General features: G+C 39.0%; 3 protein-coding genes and 1 long non-coding RNA gene across 5 annotated transcripts in view; 1 reads left to right on the top strand and 3 right to left on the bottom strand.

Moving 5' to 3' along the window:
• Positions 1–531: 531 nt before the first annotated feature.
• On the top strand, positions 532–4,580 carry LOC117468954 (multidrug and toxin extrusion protein 1-like). Its single transcript, XM_034113341.1, has 9 exons — positions 532–600; positions 680–747; positions 861–969; positions 1,254–1,329; positions 2,395–2,464; positions 2,586–2,718; positions 2,839–2,933; positions 3,029–3,071; positions 4,046–4,580. Exons 1-9 carry the CDS (start codon positions 546–548, stop codon positions 4,264–4,266), a joined length of 870 nt encoding a protein of 289 aa, XP_033969232.1. The 5' UTR covers positions 532–545; the 3' UTR covers positions 4,267–4,580.
• An 872-nt stretch (positions 4,581–5,452) lies between these two features.
• On the bottom strand, positions 5,453–6,015 carry LOC117468955. The gene is made up of 3 exons (XR_004554526.1): positions 5,946–6,015; positions 5,637–5,769; positions 5,453–5,549 (listed from the first exon to the last, which is right to left on the bottom strand). It is a non-coding gene; the product is annotated as an uncharacterized LOC117468955 (long non-coding RNA).
• Positions 6,016–6,141: 126 nt separating this feature from the next.
• On the bottom strand, positions 6,142–8,810 carry LOC117468952 (multidrug and toxin extrusion protein 1-like). 2 transcript variants are annotated; one of them, XM_034113340.1, is made up of 11 exons: positions 8,640–8,810; positions 8,395–8,496; positions 8,104–8,172; positions 7,868–8,016; positions 7,504–7,546; positions 7,330–7,374; positions 7,116–7,213; positions 6,934–7,031; positions 6,705–6,818; positions 6,548–6,615; positions 6,142–6,390 (listed from the first exon to the last, which is right to left on the bottom strand). In XM_034113340.1, exons 1-11 carry the CDS (start codon positions 8,763–8,765, stop codon positions 6,271–6,273), a joined length of 1,032 nt encoding a protein of 343 aa, XP_033969231.1. In that variant the 5' UTR covers positions 8,766–8,810; the 3' UTR covers positions 6,142–6,270. The 2 variants fall into 2 exon arrangements, with proteins under 2 accessions (XP_033969231.1, XP_033969230.1); XM_034113339.1 differs by having other exon boundaries at positions 6,170–6,380.
• Positions 8,811–22,875: 14,065 nt separating this feature from the next.
• pitpnm3 (PITPNM family member 3) overlaps positions 22,876–26,216 on the bottom strand; it is a 69,142-nt gene continuing 65,801 nt past the window's right edge. Inside the window, 1 exon segment of the mRNA XM_034112968.1 lies at positions 22,876–25,545. The gene's annotated coding sequence lies outside the window, so the exon portion shown is untranslated.

Genomic DNA, 26,216 nt, shown 5'->3' with positions numbered 1-26,216 from the left:
TTGCATTTCTTATTTGACTGTTACAATATATGGAAAGCAAAAATCGAATTATGTTAGAAGTCCTCCAAGACAACATAACACGACCTACTATATTAAGAGACAGATTCAAGGCTGTATGTGCAATATGTTGTTTCAGAAACATCTTGTGACAGTTATTGATATATTGTAAAATAAAAGAACGTCAATAAAGTGAAGGATAGTGTGGTTACGTTCTTTAATTTATGAAGAAAAGTCAATTTCCCCATATTTTGTTCTACAAAGCAATATAAAGTGCATTCAGACTTCTCTGTTTTATTTAATATTTCAGCCTTTATGCATACTGCAAAGGAACCCTTTACTGTGCATTGCTGTTTTTTCCTAATTATTTATTTGCTTTTACATTTTTTATCGGAAGTTAAGATAATTTATATCGTAGTTGATCAGACCGACTCAAAGATGAAATTATTGAGAGTGAATTATTTATTTATTTGTTATTCTTCCAAACAGGCTGGACCAAAGAGTGCCTGCAGGACTGGGGCTCATACATGTACTTGGCCATCCCCAGCATGGTCATGACGTGTGTTGTGTGGTGGTCGTATGAGATTGGAATCCTTTTGGCAGGTAATGGCCACTTTGTGGTTTAAAGCATTTGTGTGAACTAAAGTTAGTAAGAAATCTAACGGCTGTTTGTCATTAACAGGTCTAATAAGTGAGGTGGAGCTTGGGGCTCAATCAATTGTGTACCAACTGGCAAATATTGCATTTATGGTAATCTGTCCTCTAAAAATGACTGAATCTGCATAAACGGTTATGGTGTCAAATGAATGACCAATTTCTACACGCAGTGTCACAGCATTTTAACGTAGTATTTTTGTTATTAGTTCCCTTCGGGTTTCAGTATAGCTGGCAATGTAAGAGTTGGACAAGCGCTGGGAGGCGGAGACACAGAGCAGGCTAAGCTGTCTGCTAAACTGACAATATTCTGTGCAGGTCAGTATGCTCTTCAAAACTATTAATGTGGTTTATAATATCTTATACAAATGTATTTTAAGTCAAGATAATTCTAGAATAATTTATATTTAGAACTGTTATTTCACTAAAGAAATACTACAAGGTTGTCTTTGACCTGGAATAGCATGCCTTGAGCCAAAACGTTTTCAAATGGCTAGCAGAGCTAATTATTGTCACAAGATTCTCAGTATATTTACAGAAAATAAACTTTCTTTAAAATGATGAAACCTGTGGAAAATAAGGTCTGTTACTCTTTAACACAGGGTCCATGTCTATATGTTGGTCAATTCTCCTTGGCAGCCTGAAGGGCCAGATGTCATATGTCTTTTCAGATGATGAGTGAGTAAAAAAAAAAAAAACCCTTTGCAACCACAACCATATTCTTTACTTTTGTTTAAAAAATAACACAGGGGCTGTTGTGTTAACAAACACAGAGTAAACTTTTGTCTGAGGGAGATAATCGGTCTCCTAAATGACCTTTCACTATTACAGTGAACTTTGCCTAGATATTCCTTTAAATATTAACTTGAAGTAAATGTTTTGCTCATTATCACTGTGACTGTGACACCACAACTGAATTGAAAGGTTTAAAATAGTTCTTTTTATGTTATCGTACTTTAAATTGTACTTTGCTTGAGTATTTGCATGTAATGCTACTTATGCTTTTACTCTACTACATTTCAGAGGCAAATATTGTACTTTTTACACTACATTACTAGATGTATTAAACTCTCCTAGCTACTTTGCACAAATGAAAACACATGATACAACATGTGTATTTTTAATTAAAAAAAAAGGTGTCTAAAATTGGCTCCACTTTGCCAAACTACATTATTAATATGATTTGACATTTATAAGAATAATATTATTCTACAACACTGTAAAAGAGAGCCATGCTGTGTACTGAATACTTTTACCTTTAAAACACAAAGTACATTTTAATAATAATATATACTTCATTTCAGGATTTTTACTGAGAACTATTTCCACCACTGCATATTAACTATGTCTCTTTACAGAGAACATTTTTGGATATCTCTTCTTATGAAAGCCAGTTTAAAAAAATCATTATTCACCATCTTTAAGAATAAAATGTTAAATCAGGCTATTCATTATATATGTAGAAACCCCTCTTTAAAAATCTTCAGAATATAAGTACAAATGAAGCTGGAAAGCTTGTTGTATGTACAGCTACTGAAGTAGAGATTTATGGCTCAGATTCTAGAAAAAAAACATTTTGAGGAAACTGATTTTAAGGAAATGTTATACATTTGGCAAAATACTACATTAGAATAAGGGTTCAAATTGTATCTAAAATATATTCAACTTCCCCAGTGGATTGAATCCAATCTCATGTCATTTTTACCTCCCACACACTGAACATTTGAGTCTCACTTCTTTCAGACAAATCCGGCAAAGGGTTACTGATGTTTTGTCTATATATGCTCCATTCATGATCCTAGATGCACTATCAGTAAGTATTACGGAAATGTCATGCAAACAATATCTTATGATAAACCTATAGATTGCCTTTGCAAAATACCAGGTGCTTTCTTTCCTGTCTCACCATCTCTTCATTCTGTGTGCGTGGCTAGGCTTCCTTGGGAGGCATTATAAGAGGAGCAGGTAAACAGAAGATTGGAGCCATTTGTAACATTTTGGGATTTTATGGTGTCGGTTTTCCCATTGGTGTGCCACTGATGTTTGCAGCCAAATTGGGAATCATTGGTAAGATGTACAGCATGTTTTTGAGCTTTCAGCTTTTTGTTGCCACAATGATGCTAACTGGTTCTTTTAAAGTTTTTAAACCGGTGTCTTTTAAGTATGAGAAATGCTTTATTCCCTCAGGACTATGGATAGGCCTTCTTACCGGTGTGTTTCTGCAGGTCATATTCCTATCTTCTTATTTGTTAAGAATGAACTGGAATAAAACTACAACAGAGGTAAGGAATTAAGAGTCTTCACATTCAGAGTCTAATAAATCTTCACATTGTAAAAGGTCTTTATGAATAAACATTCATACATTGTTTTCTTGCAGGCTCAAATCAGAGCAGGAGTGGTTGGGAGCTCTACAGACACAAGTAAGACTCCACAAAACACTGCTAGAGTCTCCCTGTCTACTGTTCTTGAAATGGCTTGAGAAAAATGTTGAAACATGCTTAAAGTGACAGGTGCAGGGGACATCTTCAACAATATACCTATATACATAGTATTTATATAGTTTAGGTCATTTATCAATGCTTCATATATGACTTTAACTATTTAACAATTGTTAAATAGAGTCAGCCCTATATAGATCATTAATGTTCAGCAATTAGCTGTGAAAAGAAGAATCTCATTTATTAAACATGCTGCTGTCATCTCAATAGAAGTTACTGTAACGCAGGGGTGTCCAAACTTTTTTCACCGAGGGCCACAAACAGAAAAATATACGAAGGGCTGGGCCACTCACTCGACTATATTGCCTCATAAGTTCAGTTATAAGTTAGCAAAATCAATCAAATGTAGGTAAATGATGCTTGTGAGTGTTGGCAGCTCATCCCTTAAAACAGAAGCCTCAGAGTGATTATAATAAGGAGAAATAGGAAGGGTGTATTTCAAGCTTGTTATGTAAATAAGTCACTGGGCTTTTTTCTTAACAACTAAGATATGTTAGAAAATGTTTCCAACTTTAATTGACTGAATGTATTTAAAAAGTGGTCTTATGAACACATGAATACTACTGTGTAATTTATTTTTACATTTATATTTCAGAAGTACAATATAAGACAAGCACAAGTTTAATTTGTGGGCCATATTTCATTATACTTTTTTAATTTGCTGAGGGCCGATTCAAAATGGTCCGCAGGCCGCATTTGGCCCCCGCTCCGTAGTTTGGACACCCCTGCTGTAACGTATTAAACTAAGTTAGGAATCAATAAAAACTAGAATCGTGCATCAAATGTTAACGCAAAATAGGAAGAGTTGAACGTAAAACAAATATTTTACAAAAATGTCAGATGAAATATTTTTCTAAGTTAGAAAGTTTATATATGTTTATATGTTGTATGTCCAGGTCCACAACCAGAGGATCCAGGGGACTCACAGGACAGTGCAGGAACAGACACCGTGGAGCTGGAGGACCGCGAGGCGGGGGGGCCCGCAGTGAGTCCGGGGGAGGAGGAGCTGTCTCTCAGAAGTCTGCTTCTGCGCAGAGGCCTGGTTCTGGCTGTCATGCTATTCATCCTGGCTGCTGGAATCATTATTAACCTGCTGATCAATAACTTGGTTACATGATTGTGAGCAAAGTCAATTCTATTCAGCAACTCGAAGTATTCGAGGTAACCCCTAAGGCACTGCTGCACCGTCTGATGCGGATGTTTGTACTGTATCGCACGATGCCAAAGAAGGACATGCAGAAGACAGTCACAGGTGCAGGCGGGCAGAAAGTAATGAATTAATCTCCTTAAGCAATACATAACTCTTGAGTCATTATTTTACTAGATGACCCTTTGCATCTGCTACGGTCATTAGTGAATCCTCTCACAAACACATTCTGTCAAAGAAATTAAGTCAAACTACAGACATTGCCAAAACATTTGTATTTAATAAATAAAGTTTTGTGGTATTCTTGGAATCAACATTTTATTTGGACTTTTGGAAACACAAGTGCAGATGTAACATAAATATGTAATTATCCATTAATAAATTAATTGCGTAATGGAAAATATTATTTCATCCATTGCCAATAATTCATAATATTTTATGACATTGAGTGGGAACAATGATTTAGTGATTAATGATCTTATGGTTATCCTTCTATTGGGACCAGTGCAGTGGAGAACGTTTCATCAGGGGTATATGTCGTATTGGTCCAGTCCAAAGTAAAGTTGGCCTCTGAATGCAGCATCTCTGGCAAAGGCACCAGGAAGTGCACGCTTGCTCCCACAGCCAGAAGTGAAACTGCCGCAAACATAACGGGGCCTCGTCTGAGGATCAGCTGTGTAGTGGAGAGACGGCCTCCCTTCAGCTGCTGGACCACATGTCCCCTCTCTGTCTCTGTGTTCCCGTTATGGCAACCGGAGCTCACAGACATGTAGCCGTCCACTGACTTTGGAGAAAGACAGTGCCCGTTATTTTACTTGGTTGAGTCATATAGATGGCGAGCGGTGTCAAACTAGCCAAAGATAGCAAATATGTCAATTGATAACAAGAGGAAGCAGGCTTTGAAAATAAATATAGATTAATTGTTGGGTTTGGCCACTTACATTCCCATTACTCGCTCTCTGGTAATCAGTGTTGTCACCCGCAGTGTCTGACAGGGCATCTGTGCTTAATAAAGTCATGGGAGTGTTTTTCTGTGCTCGCTCCACAGCCTGCAAACAAATACAAACAACAACTTTACATTTCTCAAAATCTTACAATAGGTTTTAAATGCAAAATGTGTAAGTATAAGTCCAAATCATGAGACGCTGCTGAACGTGCCTCCTCTGTAATTGTCTTCCAGTTGAGCTTGAAGATGACAATGGTGTAGAAGGTGGATAATACAATGACACACATGAGTAGTCCCAGCCAAAAACCTGCAAAGAAAAATGTGTCTTTTATGGGAAGAGAAGGTTTCAAGTGAATGTTTTTTTAGTAAGTAAAAGGTCACTTCATGTAATTACCAATTATTCCCATTTTTGCAACAAAGGTCAAAGTAACGCCGATTGGAAGTGCTATGCCGTAGTATCCAAGGAAGTTGGCCACAGCAGGAATCTTCTGTTTGCCTGTTCCCAAGAAGATGCCTGTGCACACACACTAGGATGTAAATACATATCTCAAATCATTAAGCAGTCTCTCCATTGGCCGATATATTGTATTTTCGGGATAGCTAAAATAAATTATATTTGCCTGGTTATGCTCGCACAATGCAAATATAATCTGGTAATATACTATGTATGCTTACAGTAACTAACAAAAAATGGTCGACTCACCACAATACCATCAAAGAACTGAAGGAAACAGTAAGCATTTATCAAGTGCGAAACCAGACCTATGATCTTCCTGAAAAAAGTTTTTATAATTAACATCTATTTTTCTTGTTCAATATTTGTATGTAGCAATAGCAGTATAAAAATCGTAGTTTTACAGTTATTGAATAGTGAGTGCAGTTCTCACTCATCAGAGGTAGCCAATCACTGTTTTAGTAGAGCCGAGCACAACACCTTCCACAACTGCGATGCTTGCTGGAAAAGAGCGGCAGTGAAATCTGTCAAATGTAAAATGTTCAAGAAATGAAATTACAGATTAACAACATTTTTATAACTGACCTGCAAGAGCGAAAGAGATCTTGCTGGTGAGGAGGGCCCTGACAGTGTCTCCCGCACCGAGGGCATTTCCCACTCGGGCGCATGCTGCAGCTTGAATACCTAGAGGGAACTATGGATTTATTTTTTTTAAAGAAAAAGTATTAAAAAGAGTCGGCTCTTTAGAGTCTTTGGAAGTACGCTGACTCAAATTGAACATTCCTTGAGATCAAATATGTTTACAGAAAGTTTAAAAGTAAGAATATAATGCTCTGAGTTGTGGTTAGTACCATGTAGGTGATGAAAGCCACCATTATCACAGCATGTTGGGCTGCCAGCTGGTCTTCACCCAGCATTCCTGATTATCAGAGACAAGAATCACAATTTAAGAATTTAATCTAGTTTCATAAAATCAAATGTCTTACTAATATATATTAGTTGTGTTACCTGCAAAGAATACACCAAACTCATAAAGCCACCACTCAAAGCACTTCATCATTGTACTGGGAACGGCCAGTTTCATGTAGGAGCCCCAGTGCTGCAGCGATTCTACAGACCAGCCTGCAGGGGGAGAGAGACTTAGTTGTGAACAGGGAAAAAACTTGGAAGATCAACAAATTGTTCCATGAGAACGTAAGGTCACCACAACTATCTTCCAAATATAACTGTCCCTCACCTCCCCATGTTTTTACATGGAGCTTCTTCCAGCGAATGTAAGCAAACAGAAATACACAGATGTAAATCTGAGACAGAGCATTGGCTGCTGCAGATCCGCTGTAAGACATGCACACAGACAGGGTGATATCAGTGTGTTATAGTTGAAATCAGATTCAAACTGAAATATGTGAGGACACTTACCTTACACCCAAATCCAACCAGTATATTAAGATGTAGTTTGTCACCAAGTTTGCTATGTTTGCCATAGCAGCAGCGTACATTTGTGGCAGTATTATACCCTGAGTACACAAACAGCAGATGATGCAATGAGGACCACTTATTGAATCATATTGAAAAAAAATTACTACGGTTTTATAAACTGAAACATGATACAGGGTTTAGAACATAAATGCACCTGGTTCTGCAGGTAAGACACTTGAAGAAGTTGTAGAAATATTGCCTACAGAGAAACATGATGTCATTAAGTTGGTTCTTATTTATTTTACAGCTTATGGAGCTGAAAAAACTGAAAAATAATGGAAACGTGTGTAATATTCAGCTGAAAGGTTAGAGAAAAGGTAAGACTCACTGGTACTGCAGGAAGGAAGCTTGTAATATACACTTGGGCTATTCTGAAATCAAGATATTTTAATTAAAAAACAAACAGGCACTTATCAATCAATTACACTGATCAATATCATTCAATCTAATTGATATCATGCCACCATTAGGATGATAGTGTTATCCTGTTTCCTTGTTGCCAAAGATAAATAATACAGCTTTAAAGAGACATTTTAAAACCTTTAAATAATTTGTGCAATTAAACTGTGATATATACTTTATACAATTGGTCATTTGTTTAACATTTGGAAAACTGATTCCAGTGAATGGGGGTTTAAACTTTTCCCCACCAATAGCAATAGTATCACTTCATGTTTGGTGCTGTTAGTTACCTGGTCACCTCAGGGCTCTGGCCCATGCACAATAGGATGGCCTGGGCATTAATGAGCAGACCCCAGCAGGGCAGACAGAACAACAGCAGGATGATGATGCCCCGCTGCAGGATCACTCCCACCCGACGCAGGTTCTTACCACCAAATGTCTGCAAACAGAACAGACCATGTTAAACATTTTAGAAAAGGGTGTTATAAACAGTTGGCGTCTGGAGGAAAATAATCATTGGGCAAACCTGAGACACCAAAGTATCACACGCCAGCCCCAGACCAGTTCCTGTTGCTGCAGTTGTGACATTAATGGTCTGAAATGAACATGAAACATACTGGAATGAGTCTTACACTTGAGGATTCTTATGTAACCAATATTATTATTATAAGTAGTAACTATAAAACATATTGATTAAATCATCAGGTTTGGAGAGGATTGTAAGATCTATATTTTGTTTATAGTTCTAAAATGTCAAATTTCTACCTTGAAATCAGACATTTCATTAAGTCTGTGGAGCATATAATTGACCACTTACAGCACACGCTAATCCATAGCCAGCCATCACTTCATTTCCCAGACGCCCACAGAACATTGTAACCACAAATGGCAACAGGTAATTGAGGATTCGAGAGAGCAGCTAGAAAGACAAACATCGACAATGGTTCACTTGATGCAGTTACTAGCTCACATTGTTTGAAAGCCATGCTTAAGCTTTTTTTTAAACTAAGAAACATTAGCTGTTTCCTTACATTTCAAACCAAAACTTAAATGAATCCTTACCAGAGGCCCTATCATCCTCAGGATGTGGTACAGTTCCTCTCTGTGGGCCAGAGGAACCTTGTAGCGCACCCACCTGCAGCAGAACAGCTTGTCACTGGACGCCTCCATGTCTGCACGGCTGGACATTAATGCACGTTTTTCCACCACAGCGTTGGTCTTTTCTGTTGAAGACTTGTCTTGATGCTCTCCAGGGACAGAATTCATCAATGTTGTACAAAGTATTTCAAAACCTTTAAATAGTAACTCATTAGGTTGCTTGAGGTTGGTTTCACGAATGCACGTGTTGGTTAGACATGGCAACATATAAGGCAAAAAGAAAATAATTACAATTCTTATAAAGAGTTCCTTTTATGACCCACAAGGCACAACTCCACAAGGTGAATCAGGGACGCACATAAATGACATACACAATTATATCTCAAATGAAAATGCAGTCAGAATGTCCTTTTGTGTTTCATTCCATTCTCTGAGTGAATGATTACATGGTCACAGATGCACTTGTGGGAAGCATATTAAATAACCATAATCTGCCTTTGTTCTACCTCGGTGTTGTCAAATATGATATGTGAACAGACAGAAGGTGTGAGAGCCTGCATATTCAAGAGCCTCCCTTGCATATAAATGACTGGCACAGGTTTAATTTGAAGAAGCAAAATCCGGCCAATCCGTCTCCATCAAATCAGGTTGACATGTTCATTAAAGTGGGGATATAAAACATTAACACGTCATACTGTATGGTTATGCATCCTACTGGAGCGCAGTAAAGGTTAACCATTCAGAGCTCTGGCTCAATCTGAAATGAGATGCAACCCACTGCTGATATCAGGCACAACAAAACATTCAACTAGCCTTCTGTGGCAGAGTGATAGCATGTGTCAGTGGAGGTAGAATTCTTATTTTCTAGAAAACATGTTTGCACTTGACTGTTGTGCTTCAAATAAGTGTGTGGAAATAAGATTACAGTTTTTTTTTTTGGATTATAATTCAGGCTTTCTAAAAGTGCTCTCTTACAAATAATCGACTGTGGTCAAAATATAATGATGCTCTAAAGTGTAGGGGATTCTGCTTTTGGTGATTCAGCTTTCGTGCTGGTTTGATGAGTCTCTGTGGTGCATCCCTGATTTCCATACACAACTTTAGGATGAAACATTCCATCCTTGGTATACAGTGTTACAAGAAGACTCAGACCAAGTGTTTAGGTCACACTGGAGATTGTCTATTCAACTTTGTGAGAGCAGAAATTGATGATTTAGATTTTAAATGTATGATCACACTTTTCCAAAACATTTAGTTGTTGGCATAATGATGGTGCAAAAATAATAATGATGTGTGAAACAATGCAAAAGTTGAGTGACTTCTGGCTGTTAATGCATCTCTGCTAACAGGGAAGCCTAACGTGACATTGCTGTTCCCTGCGCGTTGTCTGTGAGGCCCCCCTCAGTGTGACACCCCACAGCCTCCTGGGCTTTACGTTGGCTGAATCAATCAGCCTGTTGCAATGACAGATACCATGTGCTGCAGCACCAGTGATTTTTATCTGTCACTTGCTATTTTCCGTAACACTGCTCTTGCCTTTGTGTTTTCTAAGTCCATCGGATGGCACCTCATATCTCTGCTTCCCTCTCTTAGCCTCACCTTCTCACTCTCACTATTCTTTCTCCGAGTTGTTTTCTTGTATACTTTTTAATCTTTTGATGTTCATTTATATCTTGATATGATATATTGTTCATTGATGCTCTGTGGGATATGTGTGTCAGAAAGTATTTCAATTTGAATGAGTCGACCCAGTAAAAACTACAACAACAATACCATATCATCTAAATATTCTTGACATATGTTTAGATAAGTACAGTTATAATTTTGGCTTTAGACCCAAATGTGTCTAAAGGATGAAGTTTAGGATACAATGAAACAAAATGTGTTCATTGGTTTAAAGAAGTGATGAAATGAGTTTTGTTTACATGCATGCTTCTTATAAAAATACGAAAATACATTAGCATCTGTTAAGGCAGTGGTTCCCAAACGGTGCACAGTCTTCTCAGGTTTCGCTATGAGTGGTCGCATTTTCGAGAGCTCCCGCTTTGGAGGTTATTCCTCACGATTTTTTACATATTTCATCCTCCTGACAATATGGATTATGGACTCCTACCTCAACTCATCAATGAGGCAACATCACTTAGAGAAGGAGAGTAGTGAAAGCAGGGATAAAATGAACCACAATGACTTTTACCTTCTCAACGGCTGGGAAAGGAAACACCTCGCTTTTGGAAGTGCAAGCATTCATGCATTATTAACTGCAAACCCGACGCGAAAGTACTTACCCCCGTCAGGCAAACTAGACCGAAGAAGTATGATCGTCTTGGTCTTATTGTTAGCGGGAGACATCCATCTGAATCCGGGCCCGGTGCAGACAAGAAGCCATTCCTGCAGGCTCGAGGAGCTAGCATCACAACTAGCATCACAACTAGCATCTCTTCCGCTACAGCAACAACTACGCGACGACAACAGAGACCATGGAGACAGCGGAGACCGAGGAATCAACGGAGACTTCGACATTCCCCCGGGGACGCCTCGGCAGACAGACACGCATGAGGCAGTGACGAGAGGAAGAGAACCGAGATCCGAGGGAACAAATATCCACCATGTTGTTAGCCACCCTGCTAGCATATCGACGGCTAAAGCTACAACGGAGCCTCCCTCCCCCCACCACCCCACCGCTCCAAGCACCACGGCAGGCCGCAAGCCGTTTGCTGTAACGGACAAAGACAAATATCTGCAAGCTGACGACATTATGCATTTAAACAACAAAAATGGACTACATATTTTTCATCTGAACACTAACAGCCTGAGACACAAACTGGCTGAACTCAGGCAACTGTTCATGAACGGTAAGGCAAGCATATTATGCTTTTCTGAGACCAAATTGGACAATTCCATTACAGATTCAGAGATTGAAATTGAAGATTATCTTGTAGTGAGAAGGGACAGGAACGTGAATGGAGGTGGTGTCTGCATGTACATACATAAAGACACCAATTTCAAAAACCGTACTGACCTGCATCATGAAAATATTGAATCTGTGTGGGTTGAAATTCTTTTTGACAATGCTAAATCTGTAATAGTCGGGACAATCTATAGACCACCGGAACAGAGTGACTTTTATGATACATTAGATGGGTGTTTGGCTGATGTGGGGGATGTAGAGACAATTATTATTGGAGACTGGAACACGGATATGCAACGTAAAGACACGTCCGTCTTCAAGTCCTTCAGTAGGATTTGTGATCTGCACGGCTTCAGCCAGCTAATCACCCAACCCACCCGGGTATGTGAAACAACACAAACTACCATTGATCTCATTCTGACCTCTGACAGGTCCAGGATCTCCAGTAAAGGGGTTATAGCATGCGGTTTAAGTGATCATTATATGATATTCTGTACCCGCAAAAAGCTAAAACAAAAGGCCGGCTGTCACAAAACAGTCATATCTAGAGACCTCAAAAACTACTCTAGCGAGGCCTTTAACCTAGAACTGGAGAGCCTGGACTGGTCAGATGAGCTCAGTGGTACACAAGTTGAAGAAACATGGCTTGGTTTCAAAAACAAATTCTCTGCAATACTCAATGATTTGGCCCCCCTAAGAACAACCAGGGTAAAAAATCGCGCTGAGCCGTGGATGCACTCCGGCATACTGACCGCCATGAAAACCAGAGACAAAAAATGCTCTGAGTTTCATAAAAGTCAGTCAATGCTTTCCAAAAGCACGAGCAGTGAACTCCAGGCCCACGTGACTGAACTAAAAATTGAAAGAAACAGACTAAGAAATGACGTAAGCTCCATGATCAAAACTGCCAAAAAGAATTTCATCAATGACAAAACTGAGGAAAACAAAAATAAACCCCGTGAACTTTGGAAATTACTCAATAACCAGCTTGGCTGCAGTAAAAAACTCAAAACGAGATTTTCAAACTTAAACATAAAGACAGATAACAGGCTCATCACAGACAAACTGGATGTGGCCAAGTACTTGAACATTTTTTTCACAAACATAGCCACAACTCTTGTAAATAAATTACCCTCCCACTCAGGGCTTTTTGGAGTAGATCACATCATGACCTACTACAAAAACCTAGGGGTACGCAAAGATGATTTCAGTCTAGCAAGGGTAACAACAGCAGAGGTACTCATTAAACTGAGCGCCCTCAAACCTAACAAGGCCACTGGCCACGACAATATCCCCTCCAAATTCCTCAGAGACACAGCAACCGCCATCTCACCAGTCATAGCTCACATAATTAACCTCTCCATAAAACAGGGAAAAGTACCCAAAGACTTCAAAATTGCAAGAGTAACCCCCCTGCACAAAAAGGGCAGCAAATTGGACCCAGGCAACTACCGCCCTGTTTCTATACTTACCTCCATCTCGAAAGTCATGGAAAAAATAGTATATGAACAGGTCGAAAAGTACCTCGCAGAAAAGAAACTAATCTATGAATTTCAATCTGGCTTTAGAACATCCCACTCCACTGACACATGCCTTCTTTATTTGAACGACCACATCAAACAAGAGGTGGACGAGGGTAAATACTGCGGCATGGTGATGCTGGACCTACAAAAGGCTTTCGACACTGTCAATCACCCCATTCTGATTGACAAGCTAAAAGCAATTGGTTTTGATAAACTATCGGTGAGCTGGATGCAATCCTACCTGGAGGGGAGAGAACAGATGGTGGAGGTAAACGGTACTCTGTCCCCCCCCCTCCCAGTGAGCTGTGGTGTTCCACAAGGAAGCATATTAGGTCCGTTACTGTTCCTAATTTATGCAAATGACATGTCATCAGCATGTGACTGCAACTTGTTCCTGTTCGCGGACGACTCAGCCCTGCTGGTCTCTGACAGGAGCAGATTGCAGGTTGAAAAAACCCTCAGCTCCGAGCTCGGCAGAATCTGCACCTGGCTCGCCGATAATAAATTATCATTACACCTGGGTAAAACAGAGTCCATTCTCTTCGGTTCGAAACATAATCTCAGCAAATCCGACGACTTCTCAGTTGCAGTGGGTGACATTATTGTCACAAGTAAGAAGGAAATTACATACCTAGGATCTATTCTTGAGGCAAACCTCTCCTGTGACAAAATGGCATCCAATGTAATAAAAAAAGTCAATCAAAGAACTAGATTCCTATACCGGATCTCCTCTCTGGTAAACAAAAACACCCTGAAAACTCTGGCAGGAGCACTCATTCAAGGGTACTATGACTATGCTTGCACGTCATGGTACCATAGCACCTCCAAGGCGCTAAAAATAAAACTTCAAACATCGCAAAATAAACTGGTCAGACTACTGCTTGACCTTTCATCTAGAACCCACCTCACCTCTGCCCACTTTGACAACCTAGGATGGCTTAGAGTAGACGACAGAGTACAGCTACTTGCAATGGGCCTGGTCTACAAGATCCACTACACCTCTATGGTACCCATGTACATGTCAAAATTCTTCCCAAAGGTCAAGGAATACCATGATCATAACACCAGAGGGAGCTCCACAAATCATGTAAAACCCAGATTTGGCACAAAAAAAGGGGAATACACATATCGCAATTATGCCACATCAAGGTGGAACGCTCTTCCCACAACTGTAAAGGAAAGTAAAACTATACTTACCTTCAAAACCTCTCTTAAAGAGCACCTTCGGGGGAAAGCATTGCAAAACTGGCCCCGGTAATGGTACAAATCTCAACCTGTCGTACAATGGACAGCTTCCCCCCCCCCATCTATGTATATACTCGCATTTTAGACTCTGTTACTAACTGTATATCTGTAGACTTGGTATGTCTTAAATGTCCGGTTAGGATGTATTAGAACGAAATCTAAAATGAAAATTGTAAATAAGCCATCTGTATGTAAAAAACCACCTGTATGTAAATTGTAAATAAGCCATCTGTATGTCAAATATGTCTTATATGTCTTAAATGATATGATGAATTGGAAATGGGGGACCCTGATGTAAACAAGACGAAAGTCTTTCTCTGGTCTGCATCCCCTTAACAATTGTATGTTTTGAGCTGTACTGTACTGTACCCAATATACAAGCTGTTAATAAACTTTTCAATCAATCAATCAATCAATCAACCGTGAGGCAAGTCCGGGTGTGCCGTGGGATTTTGTGACAACCATACGTTATTATTGCAATATACAACTACACAAAAATAATTATTTTTAATTTACTATATCAGTACTTTGTATGCACTCATTTCATAATACAGAGGCAAACTCTATACCTAAAAACAATTCTTTAAAAAAAAATCCTCACAGAACCCCATATTTCGCTGTTAACGCAGTTGCAGGTGGGAATTATAAGACCGTGACACATCGAAGGCTGAAGGACAACATTAAAACAGAGAAACACGCAAGAGGGAAAATGGAGCGCTTTCTTGTGCGGAGCAAACCACCAACCACCAGTGCATAGTAGTGATGGGAATTATGGCTCTTTGAAGGGAGCCGGATCTTATGGCTCCGTTCCTTTCAAAGAGCCGTTCAAAAGAGCCGTTTTTTTAAGGTTACTAGGTTTATCTGCAAAATAATCACCAGGATAATGATTGCCAGACCTAATGTCAATAATCGGCATTGTAAACATGACACAAGGTGGCGCCATATCCATGTCATTCATGTCAGTGAATGTACTTTGAATTTACCCTCTGTATGTGTTAAGTAAATAAAGTTGCCTTGCCTTGAATGAAATTCATGCAACTCTTAATATTAGATACTGTGTTTTTAAGTGGCGATGGAGATTATTTGTTGACCCTGCTTTAAAGGATATTTTTGCCTTTACAAATGGTGCGCTTTATCACTGCCTGGGTTTTGGTTGAAGTGCATCCAAATGCTGCTGCGTTTTCGCGTTTGGCTCATTTTCCATCCGAAAAACACGTCGTCTCCCTGTCCTGTACCACTTGTTATGATTTCTCTCTCGCGCGTATTCCGTTAAGACCCACCCCATCTCACTCCTCGTGCTGAAACCTACCAATCAGAGTAGTGGCGGGTCTTCACAGAATACGTTTGGGGAACAAAATCAAGCTTTTTAAAAGGCGAGTGGATTTTGGCAGGCAGTGAGTGCGGACCGTGCGGACCAACGATTGAACGATAACAAGAACGGCTCTCACCAAGTAGGACTGGGTTCCCCTCGTTCGTACCAAAGAGCCGTTCAAAAGAATCGGCTCGTTCGCGACCGACACATCACTAGTGCATAGACTGCCGACAACCCACCACCGAAAGAAAAGAGGAAAAAAACTGTCAGCAGATAGTATCATGAAAGTTACCTGTCTTATGGCTTCAGTGGCGAGCGGCAGATTTTCCCTACAAATAGACGAACCTACTGACATAAGTGGGGCTGCCCAACTTCTGGCAAACGTCAGATATGTTGATGCTGACTAGAAACTGACCATGATCAAATTCGAAAATCGGACAGCCCTGGCGAATATTACTCGATTATACGCCGCACCCCCCCCCCCCCCCCCCGCGGGAGAGAAAAAAAAGTATTTTCGCAAAGCTTGCATTTTACTTCATTTGCACTTGTCACTTCTCTTCTTTGAACGTGGCGCTTTGTTCATCTTTAGTTGTGTTGTTCTCACTGTTCTGTATATCGCCAATTGCACGTGTGACGGAGAGAGGGGGGGGGGGGGTCGGTGTGTAGCAGGCTGCAGCAGGCAGCAGCAGTCTGCACTCTTCCTCTAAGTTTACAGTAAAACAAACTGGTGGTGTGACCAATGGCCATTTACAATTATTAATACTATTACTATTAGCATTAGTCTATATTTTGGTTGAAACTAAGCCAGAAAAAAGAAAAGACAAACATAAATAATAATAAAAATATATATAAATAAAATCGAATTTTAAAAATAATTTTCGATTATGGAGACTGTAACAAATATTCGAAAAATCGAATAATCGCTGGCATCCCTAATGCTGACTCTATCAAAGAGACGTTTTTCTTTTGCAAAGAAATGGAAAGCCATACTACGGGAGAAGAAATATTCAGGGTAACTAATAACTATTTAAAAGAGAACAGTCTGACCTGGAATATGTGCGTCAGTCTTTGCACAGATTGTGCGGCAAGCATGACGGGGAGAGTGAAAGGATTTATTGCTAAGGTGAGAGCACAAAACCCACATATCGTGACAAACCACTGCATTTTGCATAGAGAGGCATTAGTTGCCAAAACCATGCCCCCGGAGTTGACTGAGGTGCTGAATCAGGCTGTGCAGATGGTGAATTACATCAAATCAAGGCCCCTGAAATCTCGCCTCTTCTCCCAGCTGTGCGCCGAGATGGGAGCCGACCACCAAAGCCTGATCCTCCACAATTTTTAATTTTGTGACCTGACTGGTTTAAATGAGTGTGTTGCTGCTTTGATGAAGCCTAATTTGATAAAGTTTCAAATTAATTTCTGAAATATTTCGTTAATAAATATTTCATGAGTAATATAGTTGTCTTTGTCACATTTTATTTGGCATTAGTAAATAATTATGCACATTTACAGATATTTTTACATGATATGAGTGATAACACGTGTTTTAGGGCTATTTTGCACAATAGGTGTGCCTTGAGATTTTTACTTGTCCTTTGGTGTGCCTTGGGCACAAAAAGTTTGGGAACCACTGTGTTAAGGGACATGTTTCTGGAGCTGTTTCACCAACACCCACAATTTATTGTATTCTTTCATTGCCATTTCCATTGTGTATTGCATTGTAGGAGAATAACGTGCATCAACAATACAAACAGACCGTAAAGTATGTATCATTTCTGCTTTAGTAATCTTTCTTGTGTCCCACAATATAAACATAATATGGAAGTGAGACATAGCAACATTCCTGCCAATGTCTTCACGCTTTCCACTGACCTAAAGGTTCCTGTAAAGCATTCAAAATTGCAGTAATGGACCAGAAATGGCAATGAACCAGAAAAGGCAATGAAGCTAAAATCCATGTTTATTTGTTAGCAGTCCTCACTGCTAACAAATAAACATGGATTTTAGCTATTTGTTTCAAAATGTTAACAAAATTAACTCTGCCAATGTATTATTAGGATGTTAATACATTTAACATGTCTGCCTGACAAAATGTGTTTGGTGATTAACACTGAACCCACCCGCAGGGAGGTCAAGTTATAGGCTACTTCCCTTGTTGCTGCTTTGTGTGCAAAACCGTTTCAGGCTGTGACCCATTTAATGCCCGAATTGTGGTTTGTACTTGCTGTGGAAAACAGCCTTTGGTGAGTTGTGCTTAACTGTGTTATACAGACATTTACAAACTCAGCATTTTACTGAAAGCATGCATCGTAACTAAAATCTCGTTATGGCCGCCCATCAGTAGCCTAGTTTTTAAAGTAGTAAATAGCCACAATACATATTTTTTAGATCACAGTTATCAATTTAGGTATATACTGTATGTCAAATGATTTCTTAAACATTTAAAAAAGATAAAGAATATATCCCAGCATGTAGGCCATGTTATAAGGATGTCATTGTTGTACATTGTGAACTCTATATTCAGCTCCACATGTCAGCCAGAAAAACCCCCAGTGACTATGCTTGTTGACATCGTGCTGTCGTCCCCTGTGTAGCTATACAAATCAATCTGTGACACTAACAAGAGGAAGAAAACCACAGACCATAAAGATCAAAAGATAGATACATCCAGCGACTTGTAAAAAACATTGTCTCACACAGGAAACAAAAACTTAAACACAAGAAAAAGTTAAAAACACAGCAGCACACAGCATACTGTTGTTAGGTGTTCATGAGACACAGAGAAGAGGATAACCACAGGAATCATTTTCAGCTTTGCACGTTAGGAAACTCACTATCACCCATATCACTAACCAAAGTTAAACAGTCCAAAAACAAAAGATGCTTTCTAAACCCAACTGTCTCGTTTCAAAGTTAAAAATTAATCTGCCAGGTTTACGAGTTCATCTCAGCTGAACATTACTTGAGCTTCAGCATTTTGATCCCGCTTCTTCTGCCAAATATGTTTTACTATGCACACTAGACTGCCTGTGGTTTCCAGGGGGATAAAAGGATCAGGAGCAAATCTTTCTTCGGGCCATTTATTCTACTGATTATACAAGTTTGAATAAATCATATCTCTGAGGAGCACACACTGTTTATTCATTTGGTTCTGCTTCAATTGTTCACCTTCATTTTGTCTTTCAAAATGCAAAAAAAACCCAGATCTTATGGAGCTACGTAGTAAGATCGAGATACCTTTATCTACCATCTTGGATTAAAAGGAAATTTCAAAGCAGAGAAATAACATATTGACTAAAACAAAAATGCTAAATGTTTATCCGTTCCTAGAGCAGTCAGAACATTCAGACCAGTTACATATTGATGACTTTGTTAACAGTGGCGGGGAAAGATGGGATCTCTGAATGAAGGGACAGAGCCTGTCACATCTGATGCACTGTGAGCTGTGACATGTTGCTCCGGCATCCGACCCTATCCTCCTGGGGGCATTTTGGGTAATTGCTTTCTCAAATGCAATCTACATATTGTCCTTCCCCCCCCACCACCCATCCTCACCCCCTGAAAGTATTCTTGGGCAGCGGGTTCCTAAATTCTTAGTAATTTCTCCTGACCCACAACTGAATTCAGAAGCGTGTGTTATAGGCTAAATAACAGGATTGTGTACGCATCAAAGCAACCATATTTTACGCCAGTGCTGCTATCCACAATACATTTTAATCTTGCCTCATCCTTTTGGTCGGGGGTGGTCTCAATAGCCATGCAGTAAGCTATGTGCTATGTGCATGTGATTGAGGAATGGCATGGATATTCAAGTCTACTTGAATGACATCTGTTTGTTTTAGTCAAGATTATGCTAAAATATACTTTCCCCAACTATATTTAAGTTTCCTATGAAGAGCCAACCTTCAATTTAGAAAATTCCCAGTTTATTCCCGTTTATTCCCATGGAAAGTTTCCATCTTTGAAAATTCCCGGAATCTTGCAACCCTAATCGTGAGACATACAGGCAACTATTTTACAAAAAATAAATCAAACAATCATGCACAACATTTAAAATAAGAAAGACTTCAATGTGTTAAAAAGTAATACTTAAACAGGCTTGAACTAAACAGTAGTGTTGCCATGCCAGCTTTTTTTTCGATCGTTGTCTCTCCTTGCGGACCTCAGGAATGAAAAAAATTCTCTCTCTGTCTCTCTCTATCTCTCTCTCCCTCTCTAGGCTGCTCTGGCCTGTTGATCCATTCAGATTGTAATGCATTCCTCATCGCTGCCCTGGCATCCACATATTACCTGCCAGATCACAGGACAAATGAAACTCTTATCTGCTGTTTCGGAATGACAATTAGGCTGACTCAGTGGTGTTTCGGCCAAGCAGAGCTGCCTGCGGTCATGGGAAGTGTTAAGTTGCTGCCAGGTAACTGACTTATTTTATATTGCGAAGATAAACTTAATTAACTTAGGCAAGAAAGGATGATGGTTTCTCTCGTATGGAAGCATCAGGTTGTAATCTTTGACCAGTATTTCAGATTCACAGGTGCTATGTTAAATAGAGGGCATTTATGTATTACAGAATATCTTGTAAGAAAACGTTTTCAGTGCTCTTCAGAATTTCCTCAAGTAATACAGTATACTGCTTAGGGTTGCAAAGGGGCAGAACATTTCCGGTAAATTTCCGGAAAGTTTCCATGGGAAGTTAAGCTAGGGAATTTTGGAAATATTCGATGCAAAATTAAAGTAGAACAGAAGAAGTTTTAATTATTTTATTGAACAATTATTTGTTTCATTGAAGAACGAAAACAGGAATGTTGAGTTAAATATTACTCATCCCCCCCAACCCCACTCATAAAAAAATGAACAAAAACGCACCCCCCATTCAAAAATCCCCACAAAGTCCCATTGAAAATGTTAAATGAAAAGAGCCCTTCTCCCTCCAAACAGTCCCATTAAACATGCACATCTTCCTTCAAGCAATCCTCTGCATTTTTGCTAAACCCTTTCAGTCAATGGGCTCTTCCTGGGCCTCATCAACATCCAACTCTGAGTCTTCCTCTTCAGTGTCACTGTCCAGCCTTGTTGAGGATGGCTCTGTGTCCGGCTCAAAGAGCCTTAGGTTTGCCCGAATGCCAACCAGTTTTTCCACTCTCACATTTGTGAGCCTGTTGCGAACCTTTGTGTGGTCTCAATAGCCATGCAGTAAGCAGTGTGCTATGGCATGGATATTCAAGTGTACTTGAATGGCATCTGTTTGATTTAGTCAAGATTATGCTAAAATATACTTTCCCCAACTATATTTAAGTTCCCTATGAAGAGCCAACCTTCAATTTTGAAAATTCCCAGTTTATTCCCGTTAATTCCCGTTTATTGCCGTTAATTCCCATGGAAAGTTTCCATCTTTTTGCAACCCTAATACAGCTGCATGCTGTGTTTTGCCATGCAGCTGCAGCACAAAAAACCCTGCAACAACAGCAAACAAAGAATTATAGTCAGATCCAAAAGCAGATTTTGTGACCTCATTTATCCAGAAGCATTATAAAAGCAAGTATGGCAATTAGGGATGCACCAATAGAGACACAGATAGATGCTGACTGTATTAATTTAATCTAATTTACTAAAGAGGACAATACAAATATACAGAGATGGTGATATAATGTAAAGTATCTTTTGCAACACCAGATTGAGGATAAAATCTGCCGAATAGATACAATAGACTGTGTATGTGTGAATGATTGTTTATGCACTGATATACAGATACAAGGTGTATGATTGTAAGTGTATAGTATTCAGGCATACATGACAAGTGGATCTGTTCAGTACTTAAGGTGAGAGGAAGTTTGCTGACGAACATGCTACTTTTAGCATTTAAGAATTGAAAAATCCCATGAGGACCCTGTACTTAAACATGCTGTTTCCAATAAAGAGCACACTCCCCAAGGAAGCAGGTTGAGCGCCTTGTTGATTGGTTAAATAGCGGCAGTCCACTCTTACTTAAGGGTCTGAAGAGAAAATGTCCTTGATTCAATATATTGATCATCTTAAGTAGTGAATCAGGGAAAGAACAAATTAGAAGAGGGACAAAGATGGTGCATTTTTTACACTGATTTATTTCGCACAAACGGGCATAACAACGGGGAGTACAGGGACACAAATTGAAAGGACTTGGAGCCAGTAACGGTTGCTGAGTTTTAATCACTTAAATCCCTGCCATCACTCTGACTCTAATCTTCCATGCGAATAAAGAAGCCTACAGTATAAGAAAACAGCAGTCCTTCCTCTTGCATGGGAGCAATTGCTTTGCCGGTTTTCCCAGACCATATGTTACTAATGATGTTTAAATGTTGCTTGGAGAATTCCAGCTCCAGCTCATTGTACCAGATGCCTGGGGAAGGAAAACTCTTTATACAGACTCAAGATAGAGGTAATTGTCCTTGTGACCTCACTGTGTTTAATGCAACGCAAAGAAGCTCATATGTTCAGGATTTGTTCAGTGTACTGTTCAAAGGGCTTATTAGTGCGGGAAAGAAGACCATTTAAAAGCTGTAGGCTCAGCAGGTGAATACTCAACATGCTTCTGGTACTTTCCATTTTTACTTAATGATCTAATTCAACGCAACCACGTCTGATTTAACAGCTCAAGTTTGTGAGTTTATACAATTACTGGACAAAATTGGTCAAATATGTATGTGTTACATGCCCCAGCCTCATGGAGCTACAGTATGCTGTCAATAACTGAATGTAGTGTAAATAACTCAACACAATAGCAACCTGGATTTGCGCATTGTTGAAATCAATGGTTCTTACTATCAGCACATAGGCGGGAAATTGGTAAGTGTTTTTATTTCTAGCAATCACACAGGCTTGTAGCCAATTATTAGTAGAGCAGAAGTGCTGCTCTGATGATTGCCTGAGGTGGAAAAGAGTCACTGTAAAGCCAACACTCCATATCTCTAATCAGTGCAGCATCAGACCTGCTGATCCACAAGTATTTTCTTTAAGGAAAAAAAGAAAGTTAGAGTGAGTGTTTATTAAATGTGACTCTTCAACCTAGTAAGCCCTTCAATGCATGTCCAAATAAAAATAAAACATCACACTTACAGTAAGTCTTATGCCCCCATAGTAACTCTGACCTTGAAGAAGAAATCAAGCTTATCACATATGAGAAGAATATGAAAGGAATAATAACACACAGCTCTGGAGGAAAATAAATTATTCAACTGTGAAATATCTTTATTTATGCAATAAAGATGGACTTAGTCCAATAAACACAATAACATATTGGTCACCAGGGGATCTGTACAAAACAATACACATTGGTCAAAAGGCCAGTGTCTAATACTATTGAGACTAAACATAAGACCACAAAAAAAATATATCACTTTTTTTTAAAGAGGCTGCAACACAATGTTAGTCAAATAAAGGTTTATACTACTTTATAAGTTATACTTATAGTTAACAAATGGCAAATTATGTCAATACCTAATAGTTAAGTCATGAATGGTAAATACTAATTGAAAACATCTATCAGTACTTAAGTAGAGGTTTGTTATATTTAATTGAAGACAATAATTGTGTGACGGTTAAATCTCTCAATAAATACAATATTTTTTACCTTGTACTATATTTTATTTTTTTCTTTGATAGTAGGGTTATTTGTCAAGATGAAACTGGAATGTATATGATTTCCATAATCCCCACTGAATAAGTGAATTTGTAAGGTAAAGGTGAGAGGTAAAGTCACAATCTTAAATAACAATATCAATTATAGCATTCTTAACATTGAAAAATCAGCTCGTTATCAATAATTCAAGTACTGATGTGCATTTACTCAACATTCGGTGGTAGGATTTATGGTAAAGACCAGTTATACCAAAGATCACAATTGATTGCCATTAGTTAACAATATCCAATAATTAACATGCAGAGAACAATCATCAATTTAACCATTAGATTATCATTTGCCATTTGCTAAGATTGTTGTACTAAAATGCAGCCCACTCCTCAATGGTATCGTCATGGCAGTAAAATATCAATATGTGTTATAACGACTTTGAAGTTGCTATAACAATTGTGTATACATTAGGGGAAATGATCATATTGATGCTTTTATAACAATGTTTCATTATTAACAATCTTATTCCCAAACAAGAGAAAGTATTTCAGTATTGTTTCTATAATATTATATAATTACCAAGTAATGCACTGAAATTACAGGGGTGGCACTAAGGGAAGATAGACATACCTATTAGTAATCAAACAGCTAATTACCGGACCACCTATAGTGTACAGGCGGTGAAATAAAAAGGCAAGACAGCTCTCTGCTGGCTGGCACGTTCCACTTCGCTGTGCAGGTTTGCAGTACACCCGGAAAACTCATCATCCTTTTCCCCTTTCATAGCAGGTATAACAACCTTGACTAAGTAATCCTTTCACACACTGCTTCAATCCAAATCTATAAAACCCGCTCAGCCCTGAAAAGAACACAAAAGGAATGTTAACACTGGCCTCCTTATGTCCTCTGGTTCTGCAGAGACGTGTACTGTACAGTATGTGTCATAGCTGTCTTTAAGTTCACAGTAAATACAACTCTACAACAATTACCTACTGTAGACACTCGTACACACACATAGACATTGTCTAAAACATGTCGAAGTAAATAATCAACTCGATGTAATGCACTTTGTCATGAAGTAACAGTGAAACGTAATGCTTTGGTCAAAGAAATTAAATCATTTTAAATCTCTACACAACATCAAATACAATTTAAGGCAAAAATCAAGAGTAAAGTAAAAAAAAAGGTTCAAAAACATACATTGAAAATATTTCTATTTACAATATTTCCTCATAGAAAAATATGTTTGACTTGCACAGAGTTTTTAACAGGACCACAGTAAGACTCATTTCAACCCCCACTAGAAAGCATCAGATATCATCACAAATATATTGGTTCCACTGCAGATGTAGTAAATGGATGCAGAGCCATCCTTGTGGAACTTCGACTGGCATGGGCCAAATTGTACAATGTCCCACAAGCTATTGCAATTACAAACCAGCTAAACTACTGTTGTTAATAATGATATTACACTGCTATTAACAAGTTCTGATCACTTTTTACATCCATCAATCTGTAAACATGTTTTGGTCAAACCAACACTGTCCTACAAACTATCTGAGTTAAATGTCCTATTAGTTATATTAACCAACAGTGCACAATCTGCAGGTAAAACAAATACGATCAAATACAAATACAACTCTTTGTTTTGAAACAATTACCGCAGCTAAATTGAGAAACCACTTCAATAGTGCAAATGTGATCTCAGCGGCTGAAGACCCGATCAGAGGTGGGTGTTGAAATGCCTGTTCTGCCAGACTGGTCAAGGGGACGGTAGGGGGTAGTAAGCCGGAAATAGAGGGAGAGGTCAGATCTTTAGGGCTCCAAATCGCAGAGCTGGTGCGCAGCTTGAACCTAAATGTCAGTGTCCAGAGGCCCACACAGGGAGAACATGTGTCGAGTATTTACATCAGTGCAGGACCGGAGCCAGTCATCATGAAGTCCTGTTGGCACAGCAATCCCATAATCTGTTGCAAAGTCTCAACAGGTTCAGAGTCATCACCGTCTTCACAGATTTCATCCTCTGAAGCTTGTGTGTGTGAATGCATATGAGGTACATTATTTTTGATTTGACAATGAGACACATTTTGAGCTCCACACAGACATTTGCAAAACATCCTTGCTGTCCCCTGGCAACTGCTCACGCACAAACATTGAGTGACAATCCACTGAGCAGGTCACAAAAAAAGGCAGAGTGTAGAGGGCCAAGCGTGAGCTGAGCTGCAAGCGATGCCAGCAGAGGATCCAATGTACATGTACAGTAGGTAGAGGTGACACTGTCAAATAATATAGGAAATATTAGTTAAGTCTCATGTTCTGTACGATTAAATCATTTTGATTGCGTGTTCTGTATTAGCATATTGTTCCGACAGGCTGTCACAGTGACTTTGCTTTAATATTCATAATTGCTCTGACAATATGTCCAACTCTAGAGATAGTCAATTTCAAGCATGGGAGAACATTGCATTGTAGCTCATCAGAACTTGGTTTATCATAATCATGGGCGGATCTACATTCTGTCCTAGAGAGCTGCTTATAATAGCCTTCCTTTACACAGGTTGCCAGAAAAATGGCTCATTGTTACTTTTCTGCACCGCTTCCTTCATTCATTATTTCTGTTTTCCTTCTTTATGTTGCGCTCTTAGACCCTACCTTGGTAATAAAATGCTCAGTGACTTAATGTGTAAAGACTTTAATATATAAGGTACATCAAAGAACATTAGCTAATGAAGGTGGGCGTTTATTAGGAGTCAAGACTAGCAAGCAAATCAATCTGTGTTTGCATCAAAGCTACACGGAGCATCACGCGATTAGAAGGCTTAACAGATGATGCAGTTGAGTAACACGTGAGAGGCTGCAAATGTTCAATAAAATAACAGGTCTTGTTATTCTCTAATGGAAAACAATCAACCACACATTTACATTGCTTACAGGCACTATTAGAATT

The sequence above is a fragment of the Trematomus bernacchii genome, unplaced genomic scaffold (genome assembly GCF_902827165.1).
Source record: "Trematomus bernacchii unplaced genomic scaffold, fTreBer1.1, whole genome shotgun sequence".
NCBI classification, from domain to species: domain Eukaryota; kingdom Metazoa; phylum Chordata; class Actinopteri; order Perciformes; family Nototheniidae; genus Trematomus; species Trematomus bernacchii.
This window is presented reverse-complemented; position numbering and strand designations above follow the sequence as displayed.